The sequence below is a fragment of the Uloborus diversus genome, chromosome 4 (genome assembly GCF_026930045.1).
Source record: "Uloborus diversus isolate 005 chromosome 4, Udiv.v.3.1, whole genome shotgun sequence".
In the NCBI taxonomy this organism is placed as follows: Eukaryota; Metazoa; Arthropoda; class Arachnida; order Araneae; family Uloboridae; genus Uloborus; species Uloborus diversus.
In genome coordinates this window covers 192660271-192681451 of record NC_072734.1, presented here as the reverse complement: position 1 = coordinate 192681451, position 21181 = coordinate 192660271, and the positions used below count along the sequence as shown (strand labels likewise).

At 33.7% G+C, this 21181-nt stretch overlaps 1 protein-coding gene across 1 annotated transcript in view; it reads right to left on the bottom strand.

Moving 5' to 3' along the window:
* Positions 1-21181, bottom strand: part of LOC129220454 (signal peptide peptidase-like 3) — a 61434-nt gene that overhangs the window by 19200 nt on the left and 21053 nt on the right. Inside the window, exons 3-6 of the mRNA XM_054854874.1 lie at positions 5580-5644; positions 4326-4445; positions 1699-1777; positions 969-1081 (exon numbers count right to left, since the gene is read on the bottom strand). Of these exons, the coding sequence (XP_054710849.1) occupies positions 969-1081; positions 1699-1777; positions 4326-4445; positions 5580-5644 (377 nt within the window). The remainder of the gene's footprint in view (positions 1-968; positions 1082-1698; positions 1778-4325; positions 4446-5579; positions 5645-21181) is intronic.

Below are 21181 nucleotides of genomic sequence, written 5' to 3'. Positions count from 1 at the left end.
GAATTAATTGCTAGTTAGTGACCTAATGTGCCCTCGTTCTTCTTCTGTCTTTATCCTCATTAAAGGTATTACAATTTCAACTTAAAAAGCTACTACATTGTTGAACACTACTGTTTGAGCATCGATTACATGGAAAGGCTGATATCCGGTTTATAGGCGGAAATGGACGTATCTATTAGTTTATAGGGGTGTTAGTTGGTTTGTTTCAGATGTGCACTTTTGCCTCTCTATTATTTAGCCTTAGTTTTGTAAAAATGAAAATTTGCTCACAGCAGCATTTTTTAAATCTACAGTATATTCGATCCATATTCTCACGACAAAAATTGATTGATTTATTTATTCACAACAAAGTTTTGAGCTTACCCTTTTGCTTTTACGTTCCTGAACGAAATGAAAATGTTTAATTTTCTTTTTGCTGTTTCCATGGAAACTATTTTTGTTTCTCCTCATTTTATTTTCGAGAATGCAATAAATGAATAGGCACTGGTGACATTATAAAACCCGTGTATCAATATCCCATCGCTATTTTCCCATCTTCCCTGCCAGATTCATTCAGATGGAATAGTCTTTACTTGGCAGATTGCCAAATTACATACAATCCGTGGTCAAATAGTATTTACAGATGTTTTTATCCCCTAGTAATAATAAAGTGATTTTTACTTTCCAGTTAGTGTTTAACGGTTAAAATGAGAAAACGATTCCCTGCACTTTCTTCGGCGATTTTATATTTTTTTATTCTCCATTCCATCAACTAGTACAACTACAGCCCCTCAGAAGAGCTTACCTTACTTAAAAGGCATATTTTGTTATTCTTCTGTAGGAAAAAGTTCATACGAGCGCATAAAAAAGGTTAATTACTACATTTGACAAAAAAAAAAAAGAAAAGAAACTCGTTATGTAGTGAAGCTGAGAAAGCCAAAGTGCAAAGTAGCGAGGGACGACTGTAATGTTAAAAAGAATGGCCTTACCATCCATTAGCAACCAGTGTCCAGTGAGAACCCAGATGCACACTATCGTAACAGACAAGGCAAATGATACAAGTTCTGCTGCCGTAAATCTTCCACACATGCCAAATGATATTCTGTCAATAAATAAGGAAATACAGATCAGTTTTCAAGGACTAATTGTGCAAGGAACAAATTTTGTAGTTTTTTAAATTTTTTGTCAGATAGTTTGTAAGGTTAATTTACAAAAATTAAATGTCCAGTGAATATTCAAAAAAAAAAAAAAAGCAAGGTTTAAAGCCCCTCCCCCCCCCAGTCATTTTCTTTTTTTCTTTTCACAAAAAAAAACAAAACATAAATAATACTATCATTTGATTTTGATAAAGAATACAGTTAACATTTAAAAAATAATACAGTTAAAATAAAATAACAATAATATGAATAAATAAGTTGAGCATTATTTAATTGACAATACCAGATACACATTTTAAAAGATAAAGGAGGTGAAAATTTCAAGTTAAAAAACAAGTAGTGAAAAAAATACACTAAAATATGATCTCAAGTAACACATTCTGAACTTTTTAAAAAATAAATTGAAAAACTGCCTCAAAGCAGAAATGAAGTTGGGGGCCGCCCAAGAAAAAAAAGCCGCCCCCCCCTGCCCGTAATATATCAATACTGGCGAAACAAAAACCAAACTAACATTAAAATTTAATTTTGAAATCAAAACAATAAAATAGGAACCAAATCTTACTTGTTTCCATCAGAACAGGGTCGGATGATGTACTGACACATTGGCAGTAATAGAAAAGCTAGTGCTATGGTTGCTATAACTGGGGAGAAAAAAAAACAGAAATTGCATGAATACTAAAACAGAAATAGCATGACTCGAATGTTTACATGACAAGCTTAAATAAAAAAAAGTAATTATCGTCACTCAGTTGTTAAGAAGGCTGCTAAAGAAATCCCATACACTGTGAGATTTAGATAGCTCAGAATTAAATCAGAGGTGCTCACCCCCCCCCCCCTCCCCCACCAAGGGCAAGGGCACACCACCCTCAATACTGCAGAGATACCCCCTTAGAGAGAAAAACCTTCAAAACGACCCCCCTAAAAATTTCAATGGTACAGTCTGTGCCATGACCCCTCCCCCCCTAGGTGGGCACCCCTGAATAAATGTAGCTCTCATTTAAACTTACACTTCTGAAACTAAACATATTGTCATTGTTGCTAAATTTCACATAATTATTATATTTTATGCTTTGTTTATAGTTATTTCAAAAGTATACAGAAACCATTCCCATCTCTAAGTTCAATGTTGCAAAAATATACAATCTAAAAGCTTCATTAGTTACTGAAAAATAAAATGGTACTACATAAGATAAAGCTTTAGATTAGCAGTCGCCATTCGCTAATGGGTAACCATTTCTTCGAAAATGGCTACCAAGGAATGAAATCTTAGTTGCCAAAACGTGGCGATCATGATAGTCATTTTTGTTAAAAATAACATTGAGCTACCGCAACACGATTCGGATGCAGTCCTATTTGAGCCCTCGAGTCTCTAGTAAATGGTATTTCGATTTTGTCCAAATAAAATATTTTTCATCTATCATTTCAGAAGGAATTCTTTCAATTAAAGTAACAATGATTTCTGATATTTTTAAATCTTCCCGTATTTAAAAATGGCCCGTTTTTACGATTACAATTATTATTATAATTATTTATTTTTCGATAAAGGGATTATTTTCGCTTGTACGACCTATTAAAGTTCCAAATTCCTTGAAAATAACCATGTCAGGCGACAGAAAGTCTCTGTCGCCTGATTTTATAAACCGAAGCTTGGCAAACCAGAAATGTTTTGCAACTTAAAAAAAGAAGAATTTTTTTTTTCCTTTCTTATTCCAGAAAGGAAAAGAACAAAGTTTTGTAAATTCTTAATTGAGTGACTAATAAACAAGCAAAATTTTGAAAATATACAGAATAAGCAATACTAGTTCTCAGTTCTCATTAGCTGCAAAGCATACTTGAAATTTAGACAATTGTTTCTTGCTTCAATTCAGGGCCATCTAAGGCCAATGCAGGTGGTCTCTTGTCAGTTTCGTACACTTCTCCTTCTCCCCCCCCCCACCCAAACTCTTATAAAACTTACAAGATGTTCCCAACTCAACTCTTTATTACATCCTGAGTAAAAAATGCAAAAATCACGATTCTCGCATCTTTGCAGCATATTTTTCAAGATAAATTTTTGTGTGCATAACTTTTAAAAGATTTTGTTTGCCTATTTTTCTTCATATTTTTGTAGTCTCAATTCCTCTATGTAAGGCTTCAAAATACAGATTTTTATAACAATTTTTTAAAAAATTTCCCCGGGAGAGTAACCCTTGGACCCCCTGAAAAAATTGTTGATATTCTGCATCCCACTTAAAAGGCTACTCTCCTGTTCATTGCAAGGTGAATAAAATATATAATATGAAATTAAATTAAAAATAAAAACAGTGGGAGCATTAAAAAAACGGGACAAAAACGTGTGTATGTATATGTGTGCATAGGGCAATGTGCAAAACCGGGCTCCTCCCGAAAAGAAATTCTGGATACAGCCTTGTCCGTATGAGTACTCATATTTGCTCTCATTTGGTAAAAATTTGTAATACATTTCCTTTTGTTGTATGCTTATAAGTTTATGTAAAAACACAGGGGCGCCGACTTGGAAAAATTATTGGGGAGGAAGGATGTCACCAGGGTCTAGGGAGTATGTTAAAGCATGGATATGATAGCAATAACTTAATAATAAGTGCACCAAACATTCACTCTTTTTGTTATCTACTGATAATGAAACGTTTCCGTGCCCACCCCTCAAGCGAATATCATTGATGTTTAAAACAGAAGACATCAAACCCATTATTTGTTGAGAAATAATGTAAAAAAATTATCTATTTATCTTTTAATGTCCTGTAAACAACCCTGCATAAGTTTCTCATAAAACAAAGCTTTTATTGAAAAAATGGTACTAAGGATTTGCTGTTTAAGGATTCTGTTAGCTAAATATCCAACTTAACCCAAATTATCACTTTTGGCCTCATTAGTCTAGAAAAACAAGGTTGTACTATACTAATAAGCACTATTTAATAACATGCAGTAGAAAATACTAACTACCAAATGGCACGACCTTGAGGGTCACAGATCTGGATGAAATTGTGGATTTGAACTGAACAGATTGAAAGAAAATACAGTTGGCTCTGTTTAACGAAGCTCTATTTAACAACTTTCTCTATTTAAAGATGGTCCCGGATGCTACATGGAAATTTTAGAAGCATTCTGTTTAGGGACGATTTTCTGTAGTCCCTTGAAAGACATTAAATAGAAAGCCTACTGTATACTCACTGGCTGTACAGATGGCAAAGAGCATTTGCATGGAGTCAAAGAAGAAAAACATGACCAACAGAGAGATGGAGGCTCCAAGAGGTAGACACAACGCCTGCATTGTGTCCAGTGTTTGCACATCTATTGGAAATAAAAAAACACATAAATCAACATATAGTGTACTAAGCACGTGAATGCTTATCCTATCTTACACCATGTAAATTTTATTTACAGGGTGTTCCGTTTTAACCGGCAAGACCTTTATTTTTGCAAACGTTAGTCCTAGATGTATATTTCCAATTGCAAAAATGTTCAAAATCAGATGCAGGGTTAAGATATTGAATGCCTGAAGTGAAAATAAAAAGCAGTCAAAAAATACAAAACTTAGCTTTTTATACGGGCACCAAGTCCCCTAACTTATATTTAGGGAAATAATATCCATTGAAAAATAATTCCAACACAAAAAAAAAACACATATTTTAAAAACACATATCATTGAAATTAGTACGACCAATATTCACCAAGATATGAAAAGCAGCGTTTTGTGACTTACACCTTTTTTCACTCGCCGTCAATAACACCTTTTGAGGGAAAATATAGTGGTTAACAAGTGTTTAAAATTATATCTGTGCATAGAGTGTGGTTTTTCAAATTTTTCGTGGTTTAGTGGTGTGCTTTTGCGTATCACGGCATAACATTTGCATTTATATTTGAATAGCAATGAAAAATATAAATACCTTGTTCATCTTACTTTGACGGCCCGCCATTCTTCTGAAAGGGCGATAAGTTCCTATCTCATTCTCTGTATGGTTCCTTAAAACTTTGAACAGGAATATCTCTTTGAGCTTTGGTCGCACAAATGTCAAGTTTTTTGTGTAAGTAATAGTTTTCAAGGGATATTATTTCTCTAAATATTAGTTAGGGGACCTAGGGCCCGGATAAAAAGGTAAATTTTGTATTTTTTTTTACTGGTTTTTACTTTTCATTAAAACTTTCAACCTTAACTCTGCATCTGATTTTGAACATTTTTCAACTGAAAGTATATATCTAGCACTAACGGTTGCGAAAATAAAGGTCTTGCAGGTTAAAACGGAACACCCTGTATAGTGAGACGCCCCTCCCCAACTATTTTGACCTAGTATGCCTTTAAAATGCTGGCTATTTATATCTGCTCAACTTTTAAGAGATTTATAATCACTGTACTTTCCTGAAGCGGTAGCTGACAGTAAATATTTCAGTGAACAAAAAAAAAAAAAAGGCAAGAAACTAACTTACTGGTATCTGGCTGCCCGTTTCTCTCTTTCTCTTTCTGTTTTGCTTCCTGCTCCATGTTTAGGGACCTGAAACAAAAAAATAATATAGCATTGTGCTGCTTTTAAGACAAGCTGAATACTTTTTCCTCCACGATCCTCCTACCTACCACTATTTGTGGTTTATCCATTTGGATGGGACCCTGAAAACAGCTCCTGATTTTTTGATACAGACCAGAAAGCAAGCAATCCCTGGTCCAGCAGCCCCAGAGATATTGTTTCACTTGGAAACCTCGAGCATATTTACATCCCCCAGTCCCCATTAATGAAGAAGGTGGATCTTCAACCAGCTAGGATCGAATCGGGGACCCTCTGGTCATAAGTCCGATGCCATACTGATCAGGCCACCACGGTCCATTTTTCCGTTGCAACAATCACAGTGCAATGCCGCCAAATTTCATTTTTGATTCATTGTTTAATATCCACTTTGAAGTTAAAAAAATATATAGGTTAACAGTTTTTTATGTCTTGTTTATGCAGTTTCCTGTTATTTGTATCAGTTAATTTCAGAGTTTTTTAGCAATTAATTACTAAATGCCATCCACCAATCACTTGTGAGCTGAAAGGCTTTGCAAATTATTAATATTCATACAGAATTCCTTCTTCCTGTTAAGTCCCACACAATTTTACTCTTCACCTGGAACTTTAGCAGACATCACAATTTCAGAATCAAGTTCAAATGGGTATGCGTGAGAGTGTGTGTGGGGGGGGGGGCAGGTTTGGCCGGATTGGAAACAATGGGGTTGTTTAAAACCCATTTAAAAAACCCATAATTTAGCCAACCTTTGGTTTTTAAAAAAATTTTGATGTGTTTAAAAAAAATTAAATGCTTTCAAAATTTAAATTCATCACTAAAATGTCCTTCAATACAGGCAATTAACATAAAAAAATAATAATATATTTTAAACTTTAATAGCCTGCATTGTACTTTAATTTTAGTCAAAGTTAAATACACCAATGTACAAAAAGGGAATAGGAGAAAAAAATATTTCAAAGATTTTAAAAGCACATATCTTGCTTTTCACTATAACTCATTGAGGAATGATTCAAAACAGAGTAAGTCCTGTCATGTCATGTGTGATTTTTTCAAGGTTTGTAGTTTTGTAAGTGAAAAACTACATCATCCGAAAACCCATGTGAATTATTTTCAGCAAAAAACCAAAATTTCATCTGCAAACCAAGGCACGTCACAAATCTCAAATAAACAAAAAACATTTTTTTAGAGGTTAACAGTATTTACAAACAGATTGACAGAAAATAGAATGGGATGAACAGCAGTTTTTATTATCTCACAAAATTTTTAAATATTTTTGCTCTATACCAAAGGTTCTCAAACTGGGTGCCAGGGCACCCTAGGGTGCCGTAGGAAGAAGTGAGGGCTGCCGCGAAGTGTCCGTGGTATCAATATATATGTAAGGTGAGTGCGCCAAATAATGCCCAGTAAGGAAATCCTCCATTTTCTTGGTACAATATAACAAAATTTCATTAGATCCTCTTTCATCGTCATCAAAAAGCCTAACTGATGATAAAAAGTTATCAGCAAGTCGTTTTTAGCTACCAGGCAACAGTGTAGCAAAGGTTGTTAGAGTGATATCAAAACCAACTGATCTTACATGCAATATACCAGACAGCCTGGTTATCACATCCAGAGAGACTGCTGTTTCATTCTTATCAGAACTCTTCAGTCTGGATTAGTGAATAACCGAGATGGAGGCAGAAGTAGATGTCATCTCATTGAAGCTAAGAGCACCAACATACTGGTAGATAAACTGACTTCATCTCACCAGCGAGTGTCCGCGGTACAGTATGGTTAGACTTGTGAATTGAAGGCAAAGCTTGGGTATTTAGCAGTAAGTTTCCACCCTTTAAAACTTTATGATAGGACCATGGTTTGTCTTATTTAAACATGTCCTTATAATATAACACTGCAGTATTTGGAAAGAGGATATGATCCTCCCAGGTAGCACAAACCATCGGATTTACGTTGGACAAAGGTTGAAAATGCATCGCAATAGTTGGAAATATGTTTTGGTGAGATAATGGTTTTTTTCATACACTCATTTGATCATTCAAAGCATCGGAGGATGGTTTAAAACCAACCTATATCCGACAAAACGCATTCCCAACTTATTTCTAACCTTCAAACCTGTTTCACATTTATGCCCATTCATTGCAAGCTTGTTGCTGATTTGCGCGTTCTGCGAAGCGTACGTAAATGCATCCCATAAGCCCCCCCCCCCCCCCGCCTCTGCAGTCTTGTTGAGACCCAGGACTTGAAAGGGGTAAGGGAGGAGTGCGCATAGCCATTTTCTTTTCATTCCAGGGTCACATACACATTCACACGTGTCGTACTTACTCACTGCGAGTGTTCAATCCTCGCAAGTACTCAAGTCTTCCTAAGTAAATCAATTCATTTTTCCAACTGTTTTTCTTTCTTTCAATAAATTTTCTCTTTTTTAAAGGGGGGGGGGACTCCCGATTTGGGGGGTCTCCTATGAATCGAAATTCTTAAAATTTTTGCGCATTCAAACTGATTTTTTTTTTTGATAGATGCTTTAACTAGTTTTCTAGAGAATTTTGTGAATGTTTTGAATTTGTTTCAGAATTTCGTGTTGTTTCTTTGCTTAGCCTTGATGGTAATTTTAAATGCACAATATTTAAAAACAGTTTGCTAATCATACAAATTACACGTGCAATTTACCATATAAATAAAATTGTGTCTTTGAATGAACTTTTCTCGTTGATGAATAAAATACATTAAAATTCTTTCCCTAATAATAAAATGAAAAAAAAATCAATGAACATGAACTTTTGAATGAAATGGGAGAGTATAATAGTTCGGCAAAACAATAAAATAAGTACTTTTCATGATATTCAAGTTTAACCTACGTCATTTTAATTGTTATGAAGATTTACTAACTGAATGTGTATGCATATGTTTTTTTTTTAAATTTTTATTCTTATTTCAGGTCAAAGAAAAATTGAACCTTCAAACAAGCTAGGTTATTTTTCATGGCAGAATTTTAAAGTCAAAGATTTTATTCTGTCTTGAGAATAACCTTGCTGGTAATTAATATTTCTTGAAAAAGAAAAAAAGAAACTAATGTATGTTTATGAAGATAATTTTCGAGTAATTATTCAGAAAAATAAAAGGTAAGAATTATCAATATCTTAATTTTTGTTCATATTTTATTGAAACGTTTGTAAATGATAGGGAAATGATAAATTGTATTTTTTTTTTTACTCCTTGAAACAATATATTGATGTAATGAGTGAAAATAGTAAAAACTTTAAATGAAACAGGTTTGAGAGCAATCAGAGGTAGCAATAAAGGTTATGATGTCACAAAGGGAAAAAGCCACATAAATTATAGGTACTATACATGATGCAACTATTTCTCTACTATATTTTAATTTATTTTAGCATATAAGAATTTCCATGCTTCAGCATATTTTTTTAATTTTTAGTATTTCTATTTCTACGCTTGTAAAATAATAATGATTTGATATATATTTGGTAAAGTATATTGATTTGATGAGGGAAAATAATAAAAAATTCAAGTGAAATAGGCTGGAAAGCAATCTGAGGTAGCACACTATTAAGGTTGCGCATATTAAATTTCAATAACATTGGGAAATAGTTACTTAAATGTTGATTTTTCATCAGAATAGCGTCGGAAAATAATCACTCTAACGTTGCAGCTAACGTTGGAAAATTGTTGGATAAGCGTTGAAATTTATATTGGGATAACGTTTGGAATTGGTTGGTTCACCGTTGCATTTTACGTAGGAACGGCGCTGGAAAAATGTTGAGATAACGTTGGAAACCAATCATTGGATAACCGTTTTCCGACGGTGCACTTTAACGTATGTTCTAACGTAAGAGGCCGACATTAGTCTAAAGTAATAAGCTAACGTTGGCCGAATGTTCGTGTGCTAGCTGGGCTGTGCGGCACATGTTGCACATATGTGCTCATACTGTGCACAGGCGTGAGAAACCCCTCGAGAAAATAACGACTTATTTGATGTTTGCATTATAGAGATAGACGAGGGTGGTGTGAGAAAACTCCGAATCTTTAAAGAGTGCCGCCAGTCTTTTGGTTACCAACTTGGCGACAAATTTGGCAATTAAAAAAAATACATAATTTATTTTATTTTATTATTATTTTTTAAAATCTGGTTTCAATTTGGCCACTGTTGGTGATTTTTAGAGAGTAAACTATTGAATCACATTAAAACTGCCAATAATGAGAAAATGACAGTAAATTGGAGTAAAAGGCAGTCATGTGATGACTTCCTTTGATGATGTGAAGTCATCAGCTCGTTTCTCTTAAAAAGACAAAAACAAAACCTTTTCTTTCAAATAAAACCCAAAAATCCAGTGTTAGTTGAGTATTTTGGGTTCTATTTAAAAAAAAAATGTGGGTCCTTCGGCTTTTTGAAAAAACCCCAGGGTTTTAGCCGACCCTGGTGAGTGTGGGGAGGTGGGGGAGGGGGGGGGTACTTAACTTTAAACAAATATTATTTTAAGAGCAAATGAAAAACTCAGAATACGTGTTTGAAGTTTAGCATGGTTTGTTGAGTTAAATTAGATTGATTTAAATCACAATTTCAATCGAGTATTTTTTTACTTAATGCGTAAAATACGATGTAATGAAACTTCAGTTCAATAAGCAAAGCTTTAAAGTCCCTCTCTTCCCATCTGTGTGCATGACACTTAAGACTTAAAATTGCTTCTTTTTTTGAAAATACTAATGTGGCCATGTAAAATTATCTTTTAATTTGAATGAAATTATTTTGCTAAAAGCATACATGAACATGCTCAGTTAAAAAAAAAAAAATTTAATTTTAAAACTGAATATTTAAAACAAACTACAACCTGTAACACACCAGAAATATATTTTTGAACCTTAATATTTATGAAATATTTTAAAACATTATCTTTATTTTAATAGTAAACTGCATGGATCTATTGATTCAAATTGTATTCCATAGTCTCAGAATTATTTACAAGTTCATGAAAAACTACCCGAAAGTTTTAAAGAGAAAACAGAGGGCATTTTTTTTAAAAAAACTCAAAGTCAATAATACTTACTCAGGGTTCATACACTTGTGGTTAAAAAAAATTCCCCGACTTTTCCAGGTTGTTTTTTTTAGAAAATTCCAGGTTACTCGCTTCATTCAAAATTAAGTTTAAAAAGCAATATTTTAAAAATAATTAAAATTGTTTAAAGTAGCAATGCAGAACCGAAAGTTTTCCCCCTTAGATTTAAAAAAAAAAAAATTAAGATTTAAAAATATTGAAAAAAAAAAAAAAAAAATCTTAGAATTTTTTAAAATTCTTTTCTTTCTGAAAATTTTAAGTCTTTTTCAAACAACTTTGTTCCAAATTGTTTTATAATTTATTTACTGCTTGCTGAAAACAAAGTACTTTCAACTTATTTTAGCGGTTATTCGATGTCACGTGTCATGCGTAATATTAGCGTTTTGCTGTAGTCGCGCAGCAATCTTTTAGCATCCGCTTTTGGTTTACAATTCTTCTTTTTATTTTCTTATTAGTATATAACACAAAAAATATTGAGCAAAGTACAAAGCTATTTTTCAGAATAAAAAATGTGATTAACTTGTTGCATTGATCGGCATACCATATAATGCAAAGAACAAAAATCCAACATCTGCCGATCATAGGCCAATGCCAATAATCATCTTTTTTTTCTTTCGCATATTAAAGAATGCTCACATTAAAATTTAAATTTTTCTTCTCTAGAAAATTAATTTTTAAAAATTTATAATTTGTTGCAAATTTTATGTTACTTTCAATAGTTTACATTGAGACAAACATCCTATTCCGTTTTTGGAAGTTTACTTCTACTTCCATCTTGCAAACGACCAAATATGACGACTAAGTGAAAAATTTAAGATAATAAGCAGGTTTTTGAATTTGTAGCATAAAATATAATTAGAATTTAAAAAAATGTTCTGAAGATAAATTTTTGCATTTTTCCAGAAAATAACTATGAATTATCCGGAAAAAAAAGCACATTTTATGTTGTTTTCAATAGTTTGCATTTCAATAAACAACTCATGCCGTTTTCGGGAACATAGGCACTTAAAAAGTATTGTGTTACTTCCATCTTGGGAATGACCAAATATGGCGGCTTCGCCCAAAAAAAAAAAAAAAAATTGTAGCATGAAAATAATAATTAAAAAAAAAAAAAAAAACTTCATGAAACTACAATTCAGTTGAAAAAATTTTAGCACATTTGCGTCCAAGGCAATAAGGGTAAGATTAAGTTTAGAGAACAAAATTTTTCATTTCTCAAGAAAATTATTTAAAATAATAATAAAATTAAAAAAAAAACATCCAATTCTGCTTTGATTTTGGAAACTTATTAGGCATTTAAGGATCATATCTACTTCCATCTTGTGAATGACCAAAAATGGCCACTACGTTTCACACGTTGCTGAAACGACTTTCCGATCCAAAAAAAAAAAAAAAAACGATTTTACCCGACTGTCCCCCCCCCCCCATCTTCAAGTTTGTGCTTCCGAAGCAGTAAATTGTCATCTTCCTTGTTGAGTGTGTGCATCATTCCTGTTCACCCGAGGAATTTTTTCTTGGGAGCTATTAAATGCGGCTGCAGAAGTTTTTTTAGGTCGCCACATTTTTTATTCCTAGCGTCATTTTGCCTCACAATTTTTACATTTTTTAGGAAATGGTATTTTAACATGTTTACACGATGAATATTTTAAATAATTATCGACACAATCGCCGAACTTAAAGGAGAAAAGAAAAAAAAAAAACTTCAAGGGGGGGGGGGGGGTAAAAGCGGTTTCAAAAAAATGAAAACTCGTGAGTGAAATTTAAAAAAAAACATATCACTAACCCTTAAAATTAGTCTTTCCAAAATAAATAACTATACTAGTTATTGAATAACAACTTTTATATATTAAACTGAAAAAAAAAAAAAAAACTTCACAAAGTAAATAAACCAATTAAAACTAGCAAGAGTTAAAATTATTTCTATTTTTCAAAATGATTGAAAAGTTAGAGGATGTTAAAAAATTCAATCACGGCATTCATTTTTTAAGGAAGCATCTGCTAGCAGGGCCATATGAAGGCATGGGCACATGGGGCACGGGCCTAGGGCACCAACATTTGGGGCGAACCGATTCTGTAGGTAAAGCTCATGTTGGACTCATTGCATATCGCACTTTTGCTTTTTTAAAAGCTAAATCATAGATAATTTTAATATTATTCATAGTCGGGGGCCTGTCTGCTTGATCTTGACATGTTTCCAAAGCATGGGGTTTTATTTATACGAAGTAGAAATTTAAGAAAATTTAAATTCAAACAGTACAGTAGTCTTGAAAGAGTCTCAGAGTCAATAGTCTTTAAAATAGATACGAATTTAATAGACCGAAAAATAAAAGTAATTTCTAAAAAGACAAATGCTTCATTCACTAAAAATTGATTTTAATGCGTTAATAGTGATTTAATGCATTTATTCTCTACAAATGGAAGGTTTAAAATGCAATGGTGAATAATAAATGAAGTTTTAAAAACAAATGATAAATTCGTTCAATCTACGGAAACTTGTTTTCGATTTCATGATGCAAAACACAGGGATATATTGCGAGATACGAACAGTAATCGCGGGGGGAAGCATCAACTCACATAGTAAAATACCGTAACGAACGATCGCGACGCGGTAAAATTCATGACCAAAAATGTTATTCAAACATCACGTTTTTTAATTAAATTTAGAAAAAAGAAACCGAGAAATTTGATTTAAAAATCAGAAGAAAAAAAAACTGTAAAGCTGTAGATTTGCTGAAAAGCGGGGTGGGCGTCTTACGCCAGAAACTTAGAGTGTTGGCATCCCTGTGGAAGACTTCCGTTCTGAAAGAGTTAGCCTAGATGCAAAAAACATGCAAACAAGTTTTTAATAACTTATTCAATCAAATTTTGTTGATGAAAAGTGCAGATGAAGGTAGCATAATTATGAAAACTAGAGCAGCTATGCTCAAATTTGGGGAAACTGCGTTTCTGGAGCAAGAAATACATTTTGGCACCATGCAGCGCAGTTAGTATATCTGTAGCACCCTTGGTGTTCATATCATCATTTAAATGCTTCAAATTATTTTCTCTCATTTCAAAAAAAAGAAGAAACGGCGTTAATTACGATGTAGAAGAAGGGGGGGGGGGGGGATGGGAGAGAGAGACCGTGCGCGCAAAAAAAAAAGCAGAAAAGAGCTTTTGTCGGATGTCTTTTCATCCATAAGCTCAGGCCCGTGTCCAGATTTTCATAAAGGGAGGGGTTTTAATCTTACCAGTGGGGGGGGGGGGAGAATTCAACCCCCTTACAGCTTTTAGTTTTACGACAAATTGCCGATCCCAGTATGGCGTTTATTCACATGTAAGGACTGCTGTATTCTTGAAGGATACCTCTAGCTGTACAAGTTACCAAAGTATTCCTTCGTTTCACAGATTCGCTTTAATCAAACTTTGTTTGCTTCTTTTTAATTAAATCTGTTTACTATGTAGTATATTGCAATGAGCATTAAAAATTCTTCACAAATTCTTTTATAATGTAGAATGTATATCAGGTTGTTATGTTCTGAAATAATGCTTAATAAACTAAACAAGAAAGAGCTCTCAGATGCAAATTACATAGCCAAGCACAATCACTAATGCATCTTCATAGATGTAACATATGCCAAATTCACCATAAGCTCCTTACAATAAGCAATATTCTTTCTTTGCATTGGTAGATCATTCAGCGGTTCGTCCGCCATACTTTTTCCGAAATATTACATCAGTTTGTAAGGCTTTAGCAGTTGTAAATCGCAAAAAACTTCAGAGAGAAAATTAAAGTAAAATAAAAACGCTGATCGCAAACTTTCTCATTAAAGTAAATTTAAGTCAAATATGCATTTTCTACATTTTACTTATTTTTTCCCCAAGGAAGGGGTTTAACCCCTAAAACCCTCCCTTTGGACACGGCGCTGCATAAGCTCATTACTTTTTGCATTGAAAAAGGCGTTCCTTATAACGCCGAAACACGTGTCTGCAATTAGTGCTTTTTTGACGTTGTTATTTCTTACTTTTCAGAAAAGATTTCAGATTTGTTTAAGTCGGGAAATCGGGAGATAGGTTCGACATTCGGATGTCGAAATAGCTAGGAGCTATGGTTTTCTCAAGGGAAAATCATGAATTTCAGATTCAAAATTTAAAATTTCCTGTTCCCAATACAAGTTGCTGAACTATCCTTACTATTTCTAAAAATATTTATAGGAGCACTGCATTCTTTATTTTTGTTTGTTTATTTATTTTCCATTTTTCCCCCATTATTATTATTGTTTTGTACGTTTTATGTATATTTTCTCATTAGTTTTGTGTTTATGTATAAGTTTGTTGTTCTAAAAAATATACCTTTTTTATGCCAAAAACAGTAAGTTAAATACATAAAAACTGCGCACATATGCATAAGTTTTTTTACATTTGCAAAGACAAGGCGAGTTGACGTTTCATTTTTCGCAAATAACACCAATATGACAAACTAATGTTGTTTGCTCCTTGATCAGCTGTGTAACGGGCCCTCTTTCATAAAAAGTCGCGCATCTCTAACGCAAAGATACTCCTCCCTAAGTTTAATAGCGCAAATCCCCCCCCCCCTAAGATCAAGGGCGTAATCCCCCCCCCCAAAAAAAAATTCCTCAACCCTCTTTCCCTTTTTTTCAAATTTTTTAGCTCTTTTTTTATTAATTCATATTTTTTTCAAATATTTTTTGTTTATTTATTTTGTTTTAATATTTTTATTTATTAATTAATTTTTAATTTTTTTTAATTATTTATTTTATTTATTTATTAATTTTTTGTTATTATTATTATGTTACTAGAGGACCCGACAGACGTTGTTCTGTTCAAACTTTGTAAATTGAATAGTTAAAAAAATTCAATAAACTATCAAGTGTTTGAACCGTTTTGTTGAAACAAATAAGTGACAAAAAAATGTTTTAAGCAGCTATTTTGTCAGAATGCGTATATTTATTACAACTTGATTTATCTAATGACCACTGAGCAGTTGTTAAATATTTTTTCTCCCGTACTTGATGGTTTGTTCCTTCAGCCATACTCAAATTATAAAAAGCGTCCTCAGATATTAAGTGTAAAAATCTAGCTACCCATCAAGAAAAAAGGGAAATCCCGCTGCAACATCCCCCATGTGAAAAAGAATAAAACAATCGAAAGGATATCGTTTAGAAAAATGATAAAGGTAGATACAGTTCTCTGAATAAGCGAAAATCACTCATCTCTCCCCCCCTCCCCCGATGTAAAATAAACACATTATTAAACTAAAATAAGCTATAAAAGCTCTTTAAAAACGAAAAACAATTTTTTGCAATTTGAAATATTTCGCCAAATAAACAAAAAATACAATAAATTACATTAATAGTAGCTTTAAAATGTAAACAAATGATCACGCAAATCTATTGTTTATAGCCAAAGTCGCCAAACCACCACGTTACTGTAATCCAGCCGATCACTGAGCGAAGCTAACTCCGACCGATTAGCGGTCCGGTCTTTTGAACGAAAACTTTTAAAACTTCATTTCTTGCCTATTATGTTCTTTCCAATAAAGATAAAGATCTTCCACTGCACTGATTTTTTTGTCTACAGACTACCCTGTTGTAATTTATCTGGAGGAAAATAAAATTTATTTCATCTTTAAATTCCATTATCTTTTCCTTAAATAATGTTAGTAAGTTAGATAATCCTTACAGTATTCTTGACATTGGTGCTAAAACTGAGATGGATTTGAACCGAGAAAAAAATGTTGCTAGATATGGTACTTTCAGATCATTTGATCAGGAAAACCTAAAGCGCCGATCCGGTCACATGGTTCAACTACGACGACAGACGTTTTGCATGAACCTTCCAGTACTTTAGTTTGAAATATATCACGGGCCCTAAAATCGTTGTTTTCAAGAAATGAAGGCTTCACTCTCTCACTCTACGTTTTATCTATTCTCAATTGATATATCACAGTAGGAAATTTCATTACAAATTGCAGAGCTGGCTTTCTTATTGTCCTTTGGCAACGGGTTAAATATTTATTTCAGTTCTCGCTCAACAATAGGATAAAATAAATATTAATCATTTGGGAGAAATAACCATCCAATGTTTAAATTCATTAATTAATTATCAAAAACGTTTCCGATTCGATCCATCGCGCTTCGAAACCATGCTTGCCACAACTTAATTCCACACAAAAAATTTGATCAAAATCGGTCCAGCCGTTTAAAAGCCTTATGGTGACAAACGTCCGCACAGAAGATTTTTATATATTAAGATAAGAAAAGTTGTGCGCTACGCCAATGACACACACACACAAACACTTCTAAATAAATGAATAAAATATAAACATTGTAATAAAATAAAGCAAAATGAATAATTTAAATTAAAAATAAATCGAAAAATAAAATTAAATAAATACATTAAAAAAATTAAAAAGCCCCCCCCCCCCCCCGAAAAAACTTGATGGCGCAACTTGCGCCATAATCCCCCCCTCCCCTTCCCTGTGGGCACCCGCGCTCTAATGAAATGTTATTAACCATAGGAGATTCCATATGTGGATTCCAACTGCTGTCTTCATTCCAGGTAGAAGCCTTTCAGGCAGCCATTTAATATTTTAACTGATAAGATACTTAGTAATCAACCAGAGACAACCAAGGAAAAGAAAGGAGAAATAAATCGGTCAAGCGATTCGAATCTGGAGCACAGCAGGACAGAAGGATGGATGTCAGTGACCTTGAAGGCAGGTTCCGGACCAAGGAGCAAGTCCCTCTCGGAAGAACGTTTCCGGATGGGAAGAGGGGGGGGGGGGCAAATAAAGGAAGTTAAAAAAAGGTTAGCCGTCGTGTGAAAAGCTGAAAGTGGGAAGATTTGTATTTACACCCCTCCAACCAATCTTCTCTAATAAAAGGCTGTGGGAAGAATACAATTTTTGATTCTCTCAAGTATTTTTTAGGTTACGCTCTTGTGTGTGAACCGAGTCCTTCCGCTACTATTCCGCGAAAATGAAGATATCGGTGATTCGAAAGAAGAAAATTTCACCCATTTCATATGAACTGAACAACTGAAAGTAGAGGGCATACTGTAAAAACCATAGAGTAAAGAAATTACATAGAGAGGCCCCGCTATACTAGAAATTGAAGCCGGAAGTTGTACCGCTGTATCCCAAGATCCTTAGCTTCTTGCTAAATATCTTGAGATACATTTTGATTTAAAACATTCTATTACTGCATCTCAATTGGTTGTTAATTTAAACTCAGATATTGTTACAAGTTTATGAAGCAAGTTTTTGAAATTGCATTGAAACATGAATTAAATTGCAAACCAATCCGCCAGCTACTTTATTCGGTCTCTTTACGATATTGGTGAAAACTATTCTCGCGAAGCGATCATGTTATCATAACCTCGCTTATCACTGCTCTGCTGTATCCCATAATTCCGGCTTCAATTTCATCTCATTTTAATCATAGACAGGGCCTCTCTATGTAAATTTCTTCACTCTATGGTAAAAGCACTTATTTTCGCGAAAATGAAGATTTCGCAAGCTGAAAAATGCGTGATTATATGAGCAGAACCGAAAATTGCTTGTTTGTATAAATTTGAAATATTTCGTGAGGCTTAAATTTTCGCGATTTCGACGGGTTCGCGAAAATAAGCGCTTTTATAGTTTTAAAAAGGTATTTTTACTTGCATTTTATCAATTTTATTGCACACATCAGTGTTCTCAACCGATTTTCAAAAAGTTTGAACGGAAGGTTTCTCCCATATGGATTATTTTTAGAACTGAATAATACAAAATATTGATTAAAAGCCTAACTTGAAAACAACCATCTATGAGCATTGAAATTGTAAACTGGATTCCTTTGAAAGAATTGAAAGGAAACATAATGATGGATGGGAGAAGAGAATAAGGGGATGAAATTGAAAACTAAATTAATTTTTCCAAAAAGGAAATAAGGAAAAAAAAAGGATCAGGATTCTAAATAATAAACTTTTAGGCACTTCAGAATAAAAGGTGGTCTTATAGAAAAAAAGGGGGGGAGGGATACATAACTGATGCATAAGTTTAAAATAAGTTAAAACCAGCTAAAACCGACTGAAAAAAATGAACTGTTAAAATAAAATTTTAAGAAGTCGATTTAAGGTTGTATGCGTTAAATAACTTCACCTTCAAAATTAATTCCAATTGTGACAATGACAGAGATAAATCTTTGCAAGTTCATGAGAATCATTTCAATTATTCAAATACATTTTAGAAAGTTTAACTTAAGACAAAATAGCGCCCCTTCCCCTCGAAACCTTAACAACGCGATGTCAAAAGGCGGAAATTTTTCATCCCTGTAATTCGTAAAATTTCATATGAAATTGAAAATAAATACAGGAGCTTCCATGCAAATAAAGCTACCGTTACAAGCGCAACAGAGTTTACATTTATTCAGTTTTTTAAAGAAAGTATTCTGAAGGCACAATTCTTTTTATTTACCTATTTTTAAAGTAATTTTATTCCTGTACAAATGAATAAAATTACTCCATAAATGGGGATGAATCAACTAAGAACGTAGGACTAATTGCTGCACTTTTCTTTTCCGCTTAAAAAAAAAAAAAAAAAAAAAAAAGTCCCCCCCCCCACCCAATGTTTGTTATTACCATCGCTAGCGCAGGCAGAAAATTTTCTGAGAGGCTTTTTAATGCTGCAGGATTAACGGGAGGGGGGGGGGTAGGAGAGAGCAACCTAGGTGCACTGCTTCCAGTGACAATTTTTGAGGGACAGAAAATTCAAATGTGGCGCTCAAGCGCCGCTCTGGAAAAGGATCGTGAACTCCCTTGATGATACCTACGAGAACCTTTTATAGTGTTTTTTCAAGCTATGAATTTCAGAAAATTTCAGAGGAACAGTTGGCGATCCCCACGTCTTCATCTCTCCCTAATGTTCCCAAAGATAATTTAAAAATGCATTTTACAGACTTAAATTTCAAAAGAATTCGAAGGAGAGCTGTTACCCTCTCCACCATCATTAACTGGGCCAAACACAAGCAAAAATGGCGTATATGGACTTCAACTTCCAACAATTTCCGGAAATGGAACCCCCCCCCCAGGGCCGTCGGAACAGGGAGGGGGGAGCGGAGCATTCGCCCCGGGCGCCACGAAATGAGGGGGCGTTCTAGTTCCCACCAAAGTTCTTGGAATTCTGCCCCTGCGTGCAGTGACGTAACCAGAAAGAAGATTCTTGGGGAGGGGTGGGGGGGGGACACATTGAAAAAAAGGAAAAAAAAATGGCTGATAGGAAAGAGGGTCGGTCAAATTTTTGAAACTTTTAATATAAAAAACGCGTTTTAAAACTTTCTTCGCGGATGCTACGGGGGAAAAAGGTATAGTGGTCTCAGCGGAAATTTCTAGAAATTAAAGCCTTAAAAACACGATTATAGGTCATGTTTATTGACGTTAAGGTAAGGGATGGAGCTCAGGGACTCTCCCGATCGATTTTTTTTAAATAGATTGAAATCAGTCCCCACCCCTGCAAGTTTTTGAAATTGAAGTTTCAAAAACGCAGTTTTAGACAAACTTTGAAGATTTTATGGGAAGGAGGACTTAGATAGATCCCTTCCCTGGAAAATTTCACAAAATTATAGTCCAAAAAACTTGGGCAATTTTTTATTCAAATGCTATTTCACTTAAATGTTTTGTAAGTGTCGTTTAAAAGCCCATTGCTTGTGATATTAAAGAAAGGCGGTATGGAGGCCCTTGCCCGAATATTTTCCGAAACTCAAGTCATAAAAATGCAATTGTAAGGCCATATTTTTAAAAAATTAGGGTCAGTAATTTCTCGAAATTAAAGCTCCAAAAACGCAATTCTATGCGATTTCCGATATTGTTGAGTATTTGGGGGGATTCAACTGAAACTTACAAAAATTTGATACAAAAAAAAAAAAAAAAAAAAGAAAAAAGAAAAAATAAAAAAAAAAAAGAAAAAATAAAAATAAAAAAAAAGAAAATGACATCTTTGTTTTTAACATATATGAAAGCTGGTATTGGATGGTACAAGTAAACCCAAAAAACTCTCGAAAAGAATCATTGGATGAGTCCAGATCGAAATTTATTTTTTATGTAATTTACTTTGATAAATATATTTTCTATTTATATTCAGCAAATTATTTATTCGTGTTCTTAGTTTTATCAATGTGAGTAACTAATTCAGTTTGAATTGCTTGTTTTTTATATTGTGGGGTAACATTTTACAAGATTTTTGGAAAAGATTTTGGAGAATTAATGTGTAATAAATATTAGAAACAGCTTCATTGGCTGTGTTTTAATTTGTATTATCCATAGCCCACTGATTATTGTTCATTAATAATATTTAAAAAATACAAGTATGACGCGTTCACGCATATGATGCACTGATGTTATAACTAACTTGATTTTTGTGCGTGTATGGTGAGGGGGGGGGGGTGCCGGGAAACTTTCGCCCCGGGCGCCGTCAGCTCCCTTGGG